The sequence below is a fragment of the Alligator sinensis genome, unplaced genomic scaffold, assembly GCF_000455745.1.
Source record: "Alligator sinensis unplaced genomic scaffold, ASM45574v1 scaffold268_1, whole genome shotgun sequence".
Taxonomy (NCBI): domain Eukaryota; kingdom Metazoa; phylum Chordata; order Crocodylia; family Alligatoridae; genus Alligator; species Alligator sinensis.
Genome location: NW_005841853.1, coordinates 2,875,101 through 2,892,238, shown reverse-complemented (window position 1 = coordinate 2,892,238; position 17,138 = coordinate 2,875,101). Strand labels below are relative to the sequence as shown.

The following is a 17,138-nucleotide window of genomic DNA, read 5'->3' as shown; positions in this document are numbered from 1 at the left end:
AAAGAGGTCATGGTGGTTGGAGTGGGTGACAAGCTAAGAGGCTTGCTTCAAAGGTAACCTTGAAGTTGTTTCTTTTTTGCATTTCTCATGGTAGAAACTCGGGGATAGTTTCAGATGGACAATTTAGAATGCAGAGGCCAGTTTATTACAAAATGGTAATGAATAAATTAAATTTTCTGCAGGTACACCACAGTTGTTTTGCTGATTTGTGTGCTCTGTTACACTGCACTGAAGTATGTTGAAGTAAGAATATGAATGCTGCTTAAACTAGCACTGTTGTAAAATAACTATCTTATGAATTTATCTCGGTGAACAACATTTTAAATAAGTAAATTTCCTGTTGCTCAGGCCCAAATACAAGAAAGTGCTTAAGCACGTGAATTATTTTGAAATTGAAAAGGACCACTCATGTTCTTGAAGCCAGTTGCGCACTATAGTGTTTTCCTAGGTCAGGGCCCTAGACAGTTTCATAGTAGCAGGTTGGCTTACATTTAACATAAGGTTATTTTTATTTTAGGACACACAGTCAGCACTTCTTAGTGACATTCAAAGAAGTGGGGAGGAAGCCTCCCAGCTTTGGAGATGCTTCAGTGATTGCTTCAGAGTTGCTAAACTCTGGGTATGAATTTGATGAAGGATCCATTATCTACAATCGGTTCCGGTAAGGTGCTTGAAGAACAGTGTTAGTTTTTCTTTAAAAGAAGTGAATGTATTATGGGGTGAGAGATTCTGAACATGTCTATGTGGCCCAGTGCACTGTTGCATGGAACTAATTTTGGAACTTGGAATCAGTGTGGCTGCATTACCAAAGTGCTCCTCGTAAGGTATTGCTCTGCTAGAAGCTAGGTGGACTTCCAGTAATGGAAATGGGATCGTGTTTGTTTGATGAAATGACCTGAATACTAGCGGTGATCTGACCTGCTTATTTTTTTATACATAATCATTTGAAATCTTAACGATATGCAAATGTTGATATTCTTTGAGTCCCTGTTTTTTGTATCTGTTAAGTGCTAAATTTGGGTTTCTGTTTTTCACTTTTACCACTACTTCCTAAAGACAATGACCTTCTTATAGCTTTTTTGATGTATGTCATGTCAGTTTATTCAGGAGCATCGCAGAACTCTGATACCAGGTTTTGGAAGATGAAAGGCATTTTACCTTCAACTTTTAAGAAAGAAGTACAGTTAGGAACTCTTTAGAAAAAATCATTACAAATAATTTATTTTGTTTCATAGGTCTGTCATCTCCTACAGGACCGATGAAAAACCTTTCTTTTCTCTTGATACAGTTGCTGGTTCCGGTAAGTAGTGAATTGAAAACTATCTGTCTAATTCAGTATATTCAGAAGTTTTATTATTATAACAGGATATCTTTCCTGATGTTAATCAGTTAACCTGAACTCTCATACTATGATTATTTAGCAAAACTGGGTCATGTAGCTGGTTCTGGTAATGGGAAGATGGAATAGGATTGGGTTGTCAGTGTATCTTTTTGCAGTATCTTATTAAGAGTAGTTTTGGTTTCAGGTTCTGTGACTAGATTTTTGTTTCTATGCTAAAAAGTTATTTCTACCATGTCTTAGCACGCCTCCAATGGGAAATAGTTGAAAACATATAAACTTTAATATGAAGGTTGACATTGTCTCCTACTTTTTCCTCTAGTTTTTAAACTAAAAAAAATGCTTGACTTCTTTTCAGGTGATACTTATTATTCATGTTAGAGGAGGCAGAGAGAATCCAATTAAGTGATCACTCTTTATTGATGTAGGCTAGCACTTGGCATTCATGTTTATTAGTATAGTAATTATGTTAGCTTGCCAAACTGATAATAAGTATTGCAGGGTTACATTTGTCTCTGCTAGATGAGCAGGCTCTGTTAAAAGACAAAAAAAAAAAAGAGCTGAGAGCAGTAGGTATAAACTTACATGTTTAGATATGAAGCACAATAATGGAAAGCTTGGGATGCTGTAATAGAAATCAGCTGAGCCAAGAAGTGGATGAGCTGACATGGTTATATTTGTACTTAAACCAAAACAGTGCAAGTTCAGGAGCATTTTAAAGAATATAAATTGTATTAGCCAAGGCAAGAAAGATGTCTGAAGAAGTCAGTGCTTCATAAACGTTAGATAGCTGAACAATTATCACTTCTTGGTTCAAAAAATGATTCTCTGAGAATTGTAAAGGAACTGTGCAATAAATTAGGTCTGTTAGTTTGAGCCCACATATTCATGTCTTCAGTAACTGAGGATATACTGTTTAACATTTTGTGGCCTAAAATCCAGATTTGAGATTCATCTTTTAAAACGACATAATGCTCAGTGCTTTGATTGCACCATGGGTGCACATGAAAAATAGTCTATCTGTGATGATTCAGAAAGTCATTTAAGTCTGTACAGGATGGGGTGCCCAGAAAGTATTGCAAGTTACTGCTAAATTAAAAGCAACTGACATTGGATGTGACCGCATTTGTTAAATTTCAATTCTCTCTCCTGTTTTTACAGAAAACATTAGCGTCTATGATGATATTGATGCTGATGTGCTAAGAAACTACCAGGAGTATGCATTAGCAAACATCCTTTTCTACTCCCTGAAAGAATCCACCACCAGTGAGCAGAGTGCCAGAATGACTGCTATGGACAGTGCTAGCAAAAATGCGTGTAAGGATACATTATGGGCTTTACGCTCAGCAAGATGTTTAAGCAGATCTCTGTTGTATGCACTTATCCTTTATTTCATAGTGTTTGCTAGCAGGCAGAGCAGCTCCAGTTTCTAGTTTCTGCTGCTACTCTCCAGGTCATGTTTCATATTCACTGCCGTTTCACCCAAGTACTTCATAAACATGTCATCTTTACTCTGTGCTTAGGAAGAGGGATTACTGTTAAGTGACTCTGTTTCCAGTATACAGTTCTCTTGGTGAAGTGAGAAACTTTGAGTGGAAATGCAATGTAGGATTCCTTTATAACAGTGTTTAAAACTCTTAAGCTGGTCCTGTGACTGCTATGAATAGTATGCACTTTTTTTTACATCTGTGATCTGTGTGTTTCAGAGAGCTGCATAAACCCATAGCAGTTGTTGTTATTGCACCAATTTTCAGGTGGTGGGAAATGAAACGTTGATCAGATACCTTACCCAAGATCAAGCTGATGAAGGGTTTTTGAACCCGAAAGCTTGCTTAATAACTATTCTCCAACCATTTGGGTTGGTCTAATAAAAGATATCAAATTCACCCAAGGAACCTTGTCTGCCAAGATCAAATAGGAATTTGGTGGCTGAGAAATAGAATTTGGGTATTGTCCAAACTGATAGTTTACTTTTTGTATTATCATCAATATCACTGTATTTACCTGAATTCAAGATGACTTTGAAATTAAGATGACCCCCCCCCCCCCCATTAATTGGATTTTATCTATGACAAATATGTACATTTGTTATAATTTTCCAGGTACAGAATCTGATTGTTGGAGGGTTATCTTTAAATTTGTCCCCCCACTGCTACAGTGGGAAAACAGCACAGGGGGAGGGGGCAGAACAGTCTTCTTGCCCCCTGCCCCTTTACCACCTGTCTCCCTTGCTACCTGCCCCCCTCCCCTTCAACCCTACTTACTGTTAAGTGTAACGCTGGTTCCATTCCCTGCCATGGAGCAGAGCACATGCAAGCTCTGGTCCTGGTCCAGCCATGTAGCATCAGCAGTGGAGACAGATTCTCCAGCATCATGGGACCAGAGCTGTGACTGCTGAGTGGCCACATCCTAGAGAAGTCGGGCTGGAAGGGACTTGGAGAGGTCCAGTCCAGTGGTTCTCAACCTTTTTTGTACCAGGACGCATTTGTAAACATTGGCCAGTCTTGACCTGCTGCCCCCTGCTCCCAGCCCCCCAGTGTGTGGGGCAGGGGGTGTCTGTGGGGGATGGGGGGCCCTTGCAGGCTGGAACTCTGACAGCCTGCAAAGGGAAAGCCACAGTTTCCCATGTTTTTCTCCTTTAAAGGAGAATCCATTTTTTAAGTTTGTTCATGACCCTTTCAGATATTCTTGCAATCCACTTTTTTGGGTCACAACCCACAAGGTGGGAAAAGCTGATCTAGTCCAACCCCCATGCTGAGTGACTTGTGTGGCGGGCCAGTAGGGGGCGCTCCTGCGTTGAGCCGCCCACCTCCCTGCGCCCGACCACCTTCCAGGCTCCGAGTGCCTCCCTTGGGGTGCCTCCCGTCCGGCCGACCCCTTCCCTGGAGCACACCCGCTAGCCTGGGGTTCCCGCTGCCACCATCCAAGGCTCTGGACTCACTTCTGGCTCTGCGCACCTTAGAAAACACAGGCCTGATCGTCCAATGGGTACTAGACCCAATACAGGCACTTGGGGCACTTCCCCCAAGTCAGGGGCTTATTAGGAAAGTCTCCCTTAGTCCACAGACCTAAGGGGCCTCCTCAGCATAATTTAGACCCACACCTCAATAAGTCTCCCACACTGATCACAAAGGAGAACTTCATTGATTACAGGGGGTAGGGTGAAAACTGGGTAAAAGGTAGAGCAATATCAGAGGAATCCCGTAGAGCAAACCAGTATGGCTGAGGTAGCCCTTTTGATCTCGCATCTGAGTTACTGTAAGCTACTCCAGCTCCAGCTTTTTTGCCAGCTTTTTTGCCTCCATCTCCATCCTCTTCTCCTCCAGCTGCAGCCTTTTTAACTCTAGCTCATGGAGTCTCTGCCGCTCCCCCTCAGAGGGTGATCACTCGGCGGCCTCTGGACTTGACGAGCGGGAGGGAGTGTGTTCCTGGGTCGGACTCAGGAGTTGACAAGCGTGAAGCTGATGCTTGTTCTGACTCGCTGGTGCACAAGAGTTTAACCAGCTCTTCCTTCTTTAGCCCTTTCTTCATGTGAAGGCCTCTCTCTTTTGCCAGTTCTTTCAGTTCAGGCACGGTCATCCGGACATACTCGTCCGCCATCCTGACTATCTACACTATCCAGTCGACCCGATGCCAAATTAGAAATTGTTTGCTCAAGGGACTTCAGTGACTCTATTCCTTTCCCCAAATTATGCCTCAAATACAGCAGGGTATTCGGATCCCACCGCTGCCAACCTCACTGCGCCCGACCACCTTCCAGGCTCTGAGTGCCCTCCCTGGGGTGCCTCATGTCCGGCCGACCCCTTCCCTGGAGCACACCCGCCACAACTTGTACTCGAAGAATAGGTTTTCAAGAACAGATTTTCATTAGTCAGAACAGCAATGGAGCTAATGATTAACAAAACCATATTATAGCACTGTTCTTCACAAGCAACTGGATAACAAATTATGAACTTGACATTATAGAGTGTTTGTATTTTTTAACCAATCATATTGCACTGTGTTCACTAGATTAAGGTATATTAAAAGCTGAATTGCAGCTAACAAAACAAATGAATAAAAAACATTTCGGGGTGCAGTGCCCTGTTTGCTTGTTCTCCTTCCTTGGTAATTAATGATAATTACCTCCCGGTTATCCACATGAATCTGCGAAATTGTATGATGTTCTATTCAAACATATCGGAGATGCAGCTTTTTTTTTTTTTTTATAGATTCTACATCTAAATTTGCAATTTAACTCTTTTTTCATAGCTGAGATGATTGACAAATTGACCTTGACATTCAACCGTACACGTCAAGCTGTCATCACCAAGGAGCTTATTGAGATCATATCTGGTGCTGCTGCTCTGTAAGTACCTGTATAAATGTGAAACAAGGGTTTTCACCTAGGTCCTTTTCATGTTTGCATCTTCTGTTTAAGAGAGCAATTCTTCTAAGGCTAACAGTGTGCATTTTTAACAACACACTGAAACTTTCCAGTAATTGGTGTGATGTTTCACAACTGCTCTGCTCTAACAGCTGCTTGTTTGATGGAGCAAGTTCTGTAGCTGTGAAATTGCAGCCTACTTGCCTGGCTTATTCCTTACCATCTTTGAGTAGACAAGATATTCCCCTCTACCACCCTCCCTTCCTGGTCCTGTGGGTAAAACTGTTTGTGTCTCTTGAATTATCTTTTAATTCTCTACTTGAACAGCCCAAAATCTCCCTGCAGTGTAGTGTTGATTATTGTTTGGGTAATGGGGGTGGGGGCAGGAGGCATACCATAGGTAGACCTTTCTTCCAAATAGCTCAATCTACTGTATATTTTAGAAGGCAAGGGATAACTTTTGTGGGCTGAAATTTGATGTTTGTTAAATGCAAATGTGTGTCTTAAGGAAACAAACGGTTTTCACTGAGAAGTAACAGCAGTTGCCACTGTTGAAATGTGGAAAGCTATGAATGATGAGCACAGCCACTGTTTTTTGTACCTGCATAATTGATTAACCTGCATGGAATTAATTTATAATTAAGTTACAAGTAATTTAAGTAGTAAGCAATAACAGTGTGAACAAAAATGGCCGCAAAACATCTTGCGCTATAAGTCAAAGCACGTGTAGTGCTAACGAGCTTTTCTCTTTTCATTGGCCTGCTGAGCTGCTTCCTAACCTGCTTGTTCTGTTTTCTCTGCAATATCATAACCAGGGCATAATCGGAAAGAGGCTCAGACAAATCAACAGGTAAAGTGATGAAGCAAAAACTGGCTTTTTTTTTTCCCTTTTTTATTTTTTAAATGATAAAACATGGATAATCCTGAAGTAGTTAAATAGCTTAATATGTTAAAAGCAAATGTGTCGAAAACCATACCACTGAGATATAGCTTTCAAATAGCCCTTTCTCCCATTTTTTTCTCCCAGTGACTGGCATGGGCCCATCTCTAATTGGAATCTCTGCATATGTAGGTGGTAATCTTTTCTGAACAGTGAACATAGAAAATTCTTTATAAACTTCTTTAACATTGCTCTAAACGGCTACATATATAACAGGCTTATATATTGGTTCCTGATCTAGACAGCTGTGATGGAAAAGGAGAAGTTTTAAAGTAACCCATACTTGATTCAGTGAACGCAGACTCGAATACTGGCATTCTATTTGTGTGTTAATGCAGCAGTCATAAGCCACAATACTTTGAATTGTTCTTGGTTTTAAATGTCATAATGTGCTAAGAGTAAGCAACACTTCAGAAATATACAGGCAAGACAAGGCCTTGAAGTGTGTGCAGTAGTTAAAATGCAGAAATATCCTCAGACTGATATTGAAAATGTTCATAGAAGAAGTAGGTTTAAGAAGGCTGCTCCATACCTAATAGACAACATGAATAAAGATCAAATGGAAAGAATTGAATATGTGATCTAGTTTTAAGATAACTTTTTACTATCTTTGTGAATCAAATATTACTTGTATTTTAGATAAAGAAGAGAGGAACACCTCTAGATGGCTGGTTTATAACTGTATCAACAAGTTTGGTCCATCATTCTGTGAAGAATTTGTGGTAAAGCTCCAAAATATTTGTAAATTGTCTTACAATAAACATCCTACATGAAACAAATATTCTCATTTTTGCTGTGTGAATATCTGCATCACTAGCATGAAGTACTCTTTGAAACTTTAGTTTTTTACATCTGTATAACATGCATAGTGTATAGGGGGGCTTTTCTTTATAAGAGCTGAAAAAACGTTCTTCAGAAAAAAAATTGTTTGGTATCCTCAGAGTATCCAGCATCTTATTTTCAAAGAAAGATGTCACGTTTTATATATCTACACGTTCAGCTGCCCATACAAGAAAATATATCAAATAGATTCTATAGGATGGTATGATGTATAGCAGGGGTGTCAAACTCATCTGGCCTTGCAGGCTGGATGAGGGGTGGAGGGCCAGTTGCAGGCTGGATCAAGCCCAAAGACCAGCCACTTTATGGATCCAATGCACAGGGCCAGTCTGGTACAGACCCCACATGCAGTGTATACCCTGGAATGACCAAACACTGCTTGCAGTGTATGCACTGCCTTCACTCTACACACTGCATGTAGCACACGCCAGCTGCAGCTCTGCATTTAGTACATGGGGCTGATCTGGGGTGCATGCTGCATGTGGCACCTGTACCAGATTAGCCCTACATGCTAGATCCAGCACTAGGGGTTGGTATGTGGGCCCAGCTCAGACCAGCCTTGAATCCATTGTGAAGGGCTGGTCTGGCACGGGTGCCACCTCCAGCACGTGTGCTGGACTGGCCCTGCACATCATGTATAGTGCCTGCCCAGATTGGCACTATGTGCAGTGACGACCAACACCAGCCTTGCATGGCACAGATCTGGTCCAGGATACGTGCTGCATGTGGCACCTGCACGAGGTCAGCCCTGCATACTGGATCTGGTGCACCTGGCTGATTTATGGGCCCAGTCTGGCCCCCAGCTCCATATATGGCCAGTTTGGTGTAGGTGCTGCATGCAGCACCCATGCTAGGCTGTCCTTCTGCATGCAGTGCACATGCTGGTTCCAGCCCCTGTCCCATGTGCAGCCAGTAGCAGATGGGTTTCATGTACTGCATGCAGGGTTGGGGCTAGTGCATGCTGTATGTGGCATGGTTTTCTGAGGCCCACAAGCAGCACTGTAGGCCAGATAATAGGGCTTTGCAGACCAGATTTAGCCTCTGGGCTGTATTTTTGACTGCCCTGATATAAAGCATTGACTGCATTTTTCCTTTACTTGTTTCTGTACCATACTGCTGCTACTATCCCAATAAGATATTCTAAAACAAATAGGGTTGAGAGGGTAATTTTGGTATTCTTTCATACTGGAATTTGTAATGTAAGTGATTTGCTTTCATTATCTTAAACTGCCTGGCTGCTTAGTAACTGCCATTCTAATTTTTCCCCCTCTGTAAAATTTGACTCCTCCTCTCCACCCCCCCCCCCTTTCTTAGTAAGATTACAAGTTTATCTAGAGCAGGCTTTTTCTTTTTTTGTGGGGGTAGGGAGCTATTTAAACTCCAAGTGGAAAATCATTCTACTATAGCACTTGTCTTGCTGTGTTAACTTGGGAAGACTGCTTTTAACACTGCTCATAATACAGTAGTTTAATAACATGGGACTGGATGGGAAATGGTGGGCCACTGAGTCCAGAAACATTAATACAATTAATGCTGAGTTTGCTATTATGGTAACCGCGCAATTAGGACTGATGTCTAGTGACCACGGTCTCTTTTTAAATTCAGTTGGGTTTGATTCAACTGGAATTGGTTCATTAGACTTTCCTATAACTCTGTGTCCTGCTAAAGTCAAACTCTTAGAGCAAATCATTCTTGGAGTATGATGGAAAGATCAGTATGCAAAGTTTGTCATGAGCAGATGAGGGGAGCCAGGGTTTCCTCATGGGTGACTGACTATATAGCTCAAGTAGTGTTGAAGGCACAAATTATGTCTCTGTGGGAATGGGAGTAGAGGTTGTCCCCAGGACCCAATCTGGCCCACACACCATTCATCTTGGCTCAGATCAGTACTTGTTTAGAAGCAGTTGCGTTGTTGGAGCAAGTGCCATGGGAATTATAGCATCAGTACCAACTCAAAATAAGAGCTATTGATGGGGGACTTGTTTTTTCATAATAGACTGACTTTTAGGTGTTGAGGAAATAGAGGTATTTTAAACCTGCTAAACTTTGTCAAAGTGTTTTCCTATAGATCAGGGCTACTTAACCCTTGGCCCATGGGATAAATCTGTAGCTATGTCATCCAGCTTGCGGGGTTCCTCGTGGGTCTAGAAATTTGGCATTGGGAGAGAGGTGGCTATTAATACTGCTACTGCTCCTGTGCTGCTAAATTTCCAAGCCCCCACAGCTGATTGGGTGCACAGACTAGATCTAGTCTGCAGACAGTTTGGCACCACTCATTCAGCTGAGAGCAGAAAGGTTGGGCCTCACTACTATAGATGATTTATCATCTATCATTCCCAGGGTTTTGAACCCAAAGGAATTTAAGAAAGGAGTTATCTAGGAAGTGATGGTTGTTCCTTGGACAGGTTCGGAGAGTAGTTTTAAATGCATGTTCAGTGTGTGCATTCCTCAGCAAAGATCTGTTGCTGTGAGATGGGGGGAAGGGCACGGAAGTGGGACTTTCTAATGTAAAATCTGATGTTGCTTTCTATTCTAAATGTCACATTCTTGAACTACTCATCTGTGTGACAGCTTTAATAAAAAAAAAATTACAACACTTTATCAGGGGAGGTCTAGTAACAGTTGAGAAATATCTGAAATTTGGTGAAGCTTCGAGATCAAGAGTCCTCCTGAACCAACCACTTCATAAATCTAATGCTTCTGTAACTGACCACAGCCAAGACCAGAGACTGTTTAGACCTCACTCATGTGAAACAAAGCTTGGGGTAGTGCCTGTTCCCACTAGGACCCTATTGCTTGCAGGCTATGGGTCTTCAATCAAGACTGATTAAAAGTTGGTGACTGGATCTGTCTTTTGGACAGGGGGAAAAAAGGATTTTAACAAAAAAATAGGCTTTGCTTTTTGGTTTGTTTTTTCCCAGCTTTCCACACAATATTGAAGTCTGTGCCCCTTCTGCCTCCAGAACTATTTTAAAGCTGAAACATTGCTTCCTGTGAGTTGTAGCTCCATCCTTAATGGGCCAGATTTCCCTGGGTTTCAACTCCCAGGATGCACAGCCTCCTGTCCTATGCACCAGGGAAAAAGGTGCATGAAACCCACTGCAATTTGGCATCAAAGCCTTTGACTTTTTGATAATGTATTTTGGATTTTGGTTTCCAACTGCTATTCTGATCACCACTAGTTATACATGGATCTCTTTCTGCAGTCAACATTTTAAACCATTTTGGTTAGAAGGGTCTTGATTCCATTGAACCTTTGAAGTCTCCTGTCTTTATGAACAGCAATTCTGGTCCTGTGTGGGGAACACAGTGGGACAGTCTGGCTGTGAGGGCACCTGCTCTGCTGAACTCAAGGGTGCTGTGCAGTGTTGTGAATTCACCTGGAGTCTCCTGCAATGGGGTGCTTCCCTTCCACACTTAGCTCTTGACCGAGCCCAGGGTGACCTTGCAGCTTAAGAACATAAGAATTGCCACTTACTGAGTCAGACTATAGGTCTATTTTGCCCAGTTTCCTGTGTCACATGGGGGCAGAGTGTGGATTTGGAAAGGGAAAGTGAACAAGGTATGACTTAAGGTTTTTTCTCCCTACTGGTCTTCTCTCTCTTTTCAGCCTCCAGCATTTAAGGTCTAGGAAGCTCTAATTCAGAGGCCATCCTCTCCTATGCTCAATGGCTACTGATGCCCCTTTACTCCAAGAATTTTTCCAGTCCCTTTTTGGATCTGGATAAACTAACAGCTTCCACCCCATCAGGTGGCACAAATTCCACCCTTTAATGGCACATGTGAAATAAAGCTTCCTTTGTTAAATGAGCAATTAGCAGAGCAATCAAGGCAACTGATTAGAGGATGTCCAATCATCCCAAATCACCAGAGGAAGGTGGTGGACAGCAGCCTTAACAAGGCATTGGTCTACAGCCTGGTGCCTCACCTAGCACAATACTAATTAAGTAGCGACAAATAATCAACACAACAATGTGGGGGTAATCAACCAATTATATACTTTAACAATGAACCATAACAACAGCAGATCAATACTATTAACAACAATAAGCAACAAGAATAACAATACACACATGCACATACATAGATTATTGTTCTTGTTGCTTATTGTTATATATAAAAGCAAGGCAATTAATGAGGAAATTCTACATAGAGATCATAGAGGGGGCCAGAGATCAATCTGAGGCTCACTCTCGGCACTCACATGCAGTGGCACAAGGAATATTGGCCTGCCTTGCCCTCACCCAAGACGCACTGATACTAGACAGCGGATATCGGCTGCCTTGTCCCACACTACTACTCCAGCCCCTCGGCTCCCTGGACTACTCCTCTAGCCCAGGGACTCCCGTACCTGCAGTCACACCATCCGTACACAAACTCGTTCACTCTTCCTCACTCTCTCTCTGACTGCTCCTCCAGTCGCACGAGAGGTAGGAGACCTGGAAGCACAAGAGATGAACTGGATGACAGGAGACATAAAGAGGCAGGTTGTCTCAGACTGCCTGCCTTCATAGTCCTATAACGGACAGGCAGCTGTCAATCATACGAGGCATCAAACACAGATTCACAGGACGTCTCTGTGCACTCTACCTATCCCTGAAATGTATAATTTTTAAATCACTCAAATCAGCTTAGAGGCTTCCTGCACTTTCAGAGGCCGCACTATGCATGCTTTTTTCCCTAAAACTGGGTCACCTTCCAATAAGGATTAAAAGTTCACCCAGTCTGGAACTTTCTTACCCCTGCCAGGGAATGCTGCAAATTTGTTGTCTACGATCCCCTCTTTGATGGCATTGCAGAGTCTTATGTGATGTCCATCACACAACCAAGTCACAGTACCTGTAGCCACAATCTCCTGCTGCATATGCTGCGTGGCATGGCAGTGCCAGTGATGCACCGGGAAGTGCTGCCTACAGACCTGCAGTTGCACTGGATTGTTCCGAACTTAAGCAAAGAAACTACCCCTACTAAAATGAACCATGTACTAAACACTGATAACACACCCGCATCTTCACACTCGTACAGGGGTCTACTTTTACTAAAATGTTGCATAAAACATGCACGCCATTAGACCTACAGTACAATACAATATACGTATACTGTAGTTGTTCTACAGTATTATAATATACTTTAACCATAACAATATACATACATCTATATCACTACATAACAATACTGCAAACAACACTGAAACTGTTATGAAAACTGAAATCCCACAGAAGTCACTGGCATGGGCTTTCTGTATTCTTGGATCAGCATTCGAAGGATTCCTGGCCCCGTTATAAACCCATGCTACTTTCCCCAGTCCTCATCCCACAAATCACAAATACAAATTCCACGAGTTGGAGCAGGCAAGTCAGTCAGGATAGAGTCCTTGACCCTTGCTGGTAGGAGTTCCCTGGAACCAATCAGGGTAGAGTCCTTGGCCCTTGCTGGGAAGAATTCCCTGAAGCCGATTTGCTCCCGACCTCTAACTATCAATGACGTTGCACTTGATAAGGCTGATTCCTGTTCTGAATTTGAGCTAGTATAGGCTCCCTCAGATGCCCCTGAGGCTGACACCACCTCCGAGCTCAACTCAGCATCAGACCCCCACGATGAAGAAGTACAATTGGCATCTCCTGGCATCTCTGAGGCTGTTTCCACCTCCGATTCCCCAACCAGGATCGTCAACGATAGAGTCACTGCTGCCTCTGAAGCCGATTCTGCCTCCGATTCCTCAAGCAGGATCGTTGACCACAGAGTCACTGCCATCTCTGAGACTGAGTCAATCTCCAACCACAAACAGAGCCATTTCTGTCTTGGTCCTACAACACCATGGGAGTGATGCTTCATCAGCTGCTGCTTCAACGTCCGGCTCAGCTGGCACTGTGGATTCAATTTGATCGATTACTGCAGTCGCACACATACCTATTTGTCACAACCACCTTCTCTCCCTCTTTATGGGGAAAGGGTGCTTTCTATTTTCTTGGTTTCACAGTTACCGCCTGTGAAGATGACTCAAAAGCTACCTCGCCCTCCACCCTAGGTGGAGAGGGTGCCCTTCTCTTTTTCCTGGGAACAGTGATCTCAGTGGCTGCCTCAACAATGATTCCAGCTATAGAGGCATCCTCTACCTGAATCTCCTCGCATGTCACTGGTTTAACTTTCCTCCAATGGTTAAATGGTGCCTTCAGTGTTTCCAAAGGGTTCTGTCCTTCCCCTTTCAAAATCATTGAATTTTCCAAACTCCTCTGAATCGGGACCGTATATGGTTTTTAACCATCTTTTGTCCCGGCAGGACAACTGAAGTTTTTCCAGGATCTCGTATACAAGCTTTTCCCGGGCCTCTGTGGTGTCCATGACCCTCCTTGGGTTCAAAACAAAAATAAATATCAGTGACTCACCAGCCAATCACCCACTGACCCAGACCCCTCTTTGGATCTGGCTAAGACAAAACACAGATGAGTATGTTAGTATATTGGTAACACCTTAACCAAATTAATCAAATATGACAACCATCAAACACAAAAGACCCCTTTCTCGGGTCTGAAATAACCAAAATAAAATCAGACCAATTAATTTTGCAGATTATTCAAATGAGATGCTGCCCACCCAGGGGCGCCAACTGTTAAGCACCGGTTAACAAAGCCCTAGTTGGCTTTCAATTCATCAGTCTACAGGGATATAAATGAAGGTGGTGGGCAGCCTGCTCTCACCTACCGCCTGGCTGTACCTGGCACTCTGCAGATTAATTAGCTAATAACAAACAAACAGTACAAATGGAGGGGTCATAAACAACTATATTATGGAAGAACAAAGTCAAGATATACGCAGCAATGACAATACTAATCGATCATGAATCCCAATACAACAATGCAAATGCTAAGTGACAAGACAGTGCCCAGGCTAGGAGGTGCCAGAGAGCAATACAAGCTCTCATCAGCAGCTCGCTCGTGCTGCAATAGCAACTCACGTGCCCTTACTACAGCGCTCAGCTCCACCTGCACGCGAAGAGAGGGATATTAGCCACCCTGGCTCTGACCCTCTCTTACACACACAAAGCCCAAGGTGTTGGCAGTACACCTGCCCTCACTCAGCCACCAGTCACCTGCCCCACTGCACGCTCACTCCAATTTGCAGTAGACTACACACAACCGAACACAACTGCAGCTTGCATACTCACGCACCCAAGCAGGGATAGACCTCTCCTCCGATCTGTTCCTTTCGCCCTCATTCACTCAGGCAGGGACTAACCTATCCTCAAATCAGCCCCTTTTATATCACTTACACATTGTCACCCCTCAATCACTCACACAGCTGATCCTGCATCCAGGCACATGGCACTCAAATCCCTTCCACAGGACGTGCGCAGGTGCACCCAGCACCAGGCCATCTCTCTGAAGTGTGGGCGATTTTTATCTTGGAGCATTTCCCATCATATACACAGCTCCAGATGAGCATGGGCACAACAAGCATGTGGATCACAGTTCAAAAGTTCAACCAACATAAGTGACCTGAGGCCAGGGTCACTTACATGCCCTTCACTGGCACATAAATGACCTTAACTAAGGTCAGGGTCACTTGTGCCCTACACTGCCCTTTGGTTCCTACACCTTTTGTTCCTTTTAAACTTGCTACCTACTAGTTTCATTTTGTGACCCTTTCTTGTCGTGTGACAGAAAGCCCATAAGAAATCCCTATTGACTTTCTTTTTCGCATTGACCATTTTGTAAATCCTTCTCGTGCCCCGCACAAGTGTCTCTCTTCTAAACTGAGCAGGCCTGGCCTCTCTGGTCTCTCCTCACGTGGGAGCCCCTCCATAGTGCTCCTTGTCCTCGTCGCCCTTCTCTGCACCTTCTCTGGTTCTTCTAGATCAGTGGTTCTCAATTTTTTGTATCAGGACCCATTTGTTAACATCAATGGCCAGTCCTGACCTAGTGCCCCTCACTCCTGACCCGCTGTCCCCCACCCCGCCAGTGTGTGCCCCTTAGTGTGTTACATAAACATCCACACCATTATACATACATATATACAATATACATATAACAGTGTATAACAATATAACTTAATTTAACAATAACAATACATAACAATACAACAATTTTCCTGCCTATGCAGGGGGTCGGACTCGATGATCTATTGAGGTCCCTTCCAACCCTAACATCTATGAATCTATGAACGAACAACATTGAAGCCATTATGAAAACTGAAATACCAGCGTTTGCGACAGGGCGTGTATGTGCAGCATGGGACAGGGGGTGGCGGACAGGAAGCAGCCCCTGGCAGGCTTGCACCCAGTTTCCCACATTTTTCTCCCTTAAAAACCTGCCTAGACGCAAGGACAGGGGGCCAAAAAAGAGGACATGTCCAGAAAAATCTGGACGTATGGTAACCCTATTAAAGGAGATTCCATTTTTAAACTGTGTTGATCCATTTTTGCAGGGTTGTTGGTTGTAGCCGTGTTGGTCTAAGGACATAGGCAGACAAGGTTGCTTGCGTAGATGTGGTATCTTTTATTAGACCAGCTGAGTAGTTGGAAAAAAGCTCTTTGCAAGCTTTTGGGCACAAGCAGCCTTCTTCAGGCATAGCTGCTCTGAGATCTCCAAGGAATGAAAGTAGCTACAAGTGTGACAGGAGGTCAGTGAGAATGTAAATCGGTGGAAATTAGGAAAACAATGGGTAGAGCAGGGAAAGGAGGAGGAGGGAGAAATAATGCCAAAGGTAAGCAAACTGCAGAGAAAATTAGAAACCACCTTTTTCACCTAATCTACTGCAGAAGAGATCAGCGGAAGGAAATCACCACTTAAAAGAGAACAATTCAGACATCTTCCCTAATACTGTACGTCTATCTATCTATCTATCTATCTATCTATCTATCTATCCAAAGAGACCACCGAAGATTTTCTACAACCTCCAGGAAGAGCACACACCAACTGCAGATGCTTCCTCAGCCTGACGAAGGGTGTTTATACCCGGAAACTTGCAAAGAACCATTTTTCCAACTAATTCAGTTGGTCTAATAAAAGATATCGGATTTACCCAAAGAACCTGGTTTGCCAAGGTCCTTAGACCAACACGGCTACAACCCACCCCCCGTCCCAAAGGTAAGCGGGGGAGCCGGAGGCAGGTGACATCTGCCAGGTAGAACGGCAGTCTGCGAAACAATAATTATAATGTCCTCTCCACCTGATGGTTGGAAATTAGGAAGACAAAAGGTGGAGAAGGGGAGCATAAATGGTAAGGTCAGGGGGTGTAGCTGTGTGGGTATAAGGATGTCGGCAGATATGATTCTTTGCATGCTTGCTGGTAGTTGGGCCACTTATGGTTGTGGACCGACTCTTGAATTTGATAATTTGGGCTAATTTGGCGGCATATTAAATATATTAATATATATTTGCGGAATATTAAATTAAAAAACAAACAAAACCCCCCCCCCCCAAAAAAAAATCGGCTGTTTTGTATTACAGCTGGAAAAAAAAACAGTAGTCCGGTCAGGCAGGATAACGTGCCTAAAACGAGGTATGGTTCAGGGGCTGGGGCTGGCGGGCGCGCACACCCGCTCGCAGCGTGGAGCAAGGCTCGGCGCCGCACGTGGCTGCTCGCCAGGCCGCGCAGTCGATGCCGGAGCCACGGATGCGCCGCGGAGGCGCTGGCTCGGTGCTCGGCTGCGC

The 17,138-nt window shown here is 43.6% G+C and overlaps 2 protein-coding genes across 2 annotated transcripts in view; both read left to right on the top strand.

Moving 5' to 3' along the window:
* Nucleotides 1–5,691, top strand: part of ATP5F1C (ATP synthase F1 subunit gamma) — an 8,129-nt gene extending 2,438 nt beyond the window's left edge. Inside the window, exons 3-7 of the mRNA XM_006016317.3 lie at nt 1–53; nt 518–661; nt 1,236–1,300; nt 2,501–2,656; nt 5,591–5,691. The exon at nt 1–53 is cut by the window's left edge and continues 170 nt beyond it. Coding sequence (XP_006016379.1) covers nt 1–53; nt 518–661; nt 1,236–1,300; nt 2,501–2,656; nt 5,591–5,691 — 519 coding nt within the window. The remainder of the gene's footprint in view (nt 54–517; nt 662–1,235; nt 1,301–2,500; nt 2,657–5,590) is intronic.
* Nucleotides 5,692–14,322: 8,631 nt separating this feature from the next.
* Nucleotides 14,323–17,138, top strand: part of TAF3 (TATA-box binding protein associated factor 3) — a 157,903-nt gene continuing 155,087 nt past the window's right edge. The window contains exons 1-2 of the mRNA XM_025213312.1: nt 14,323–14,420; nt 16,513–16,571. Coding sequence (XP_025069097.1) covers nt 14,323–14,420; nt 16,513–16,571 — 157 coding nt within the window. The remainder of the gene's footprint in view (nt 14,421–16,512; nt 16,572–17,138) is intronic.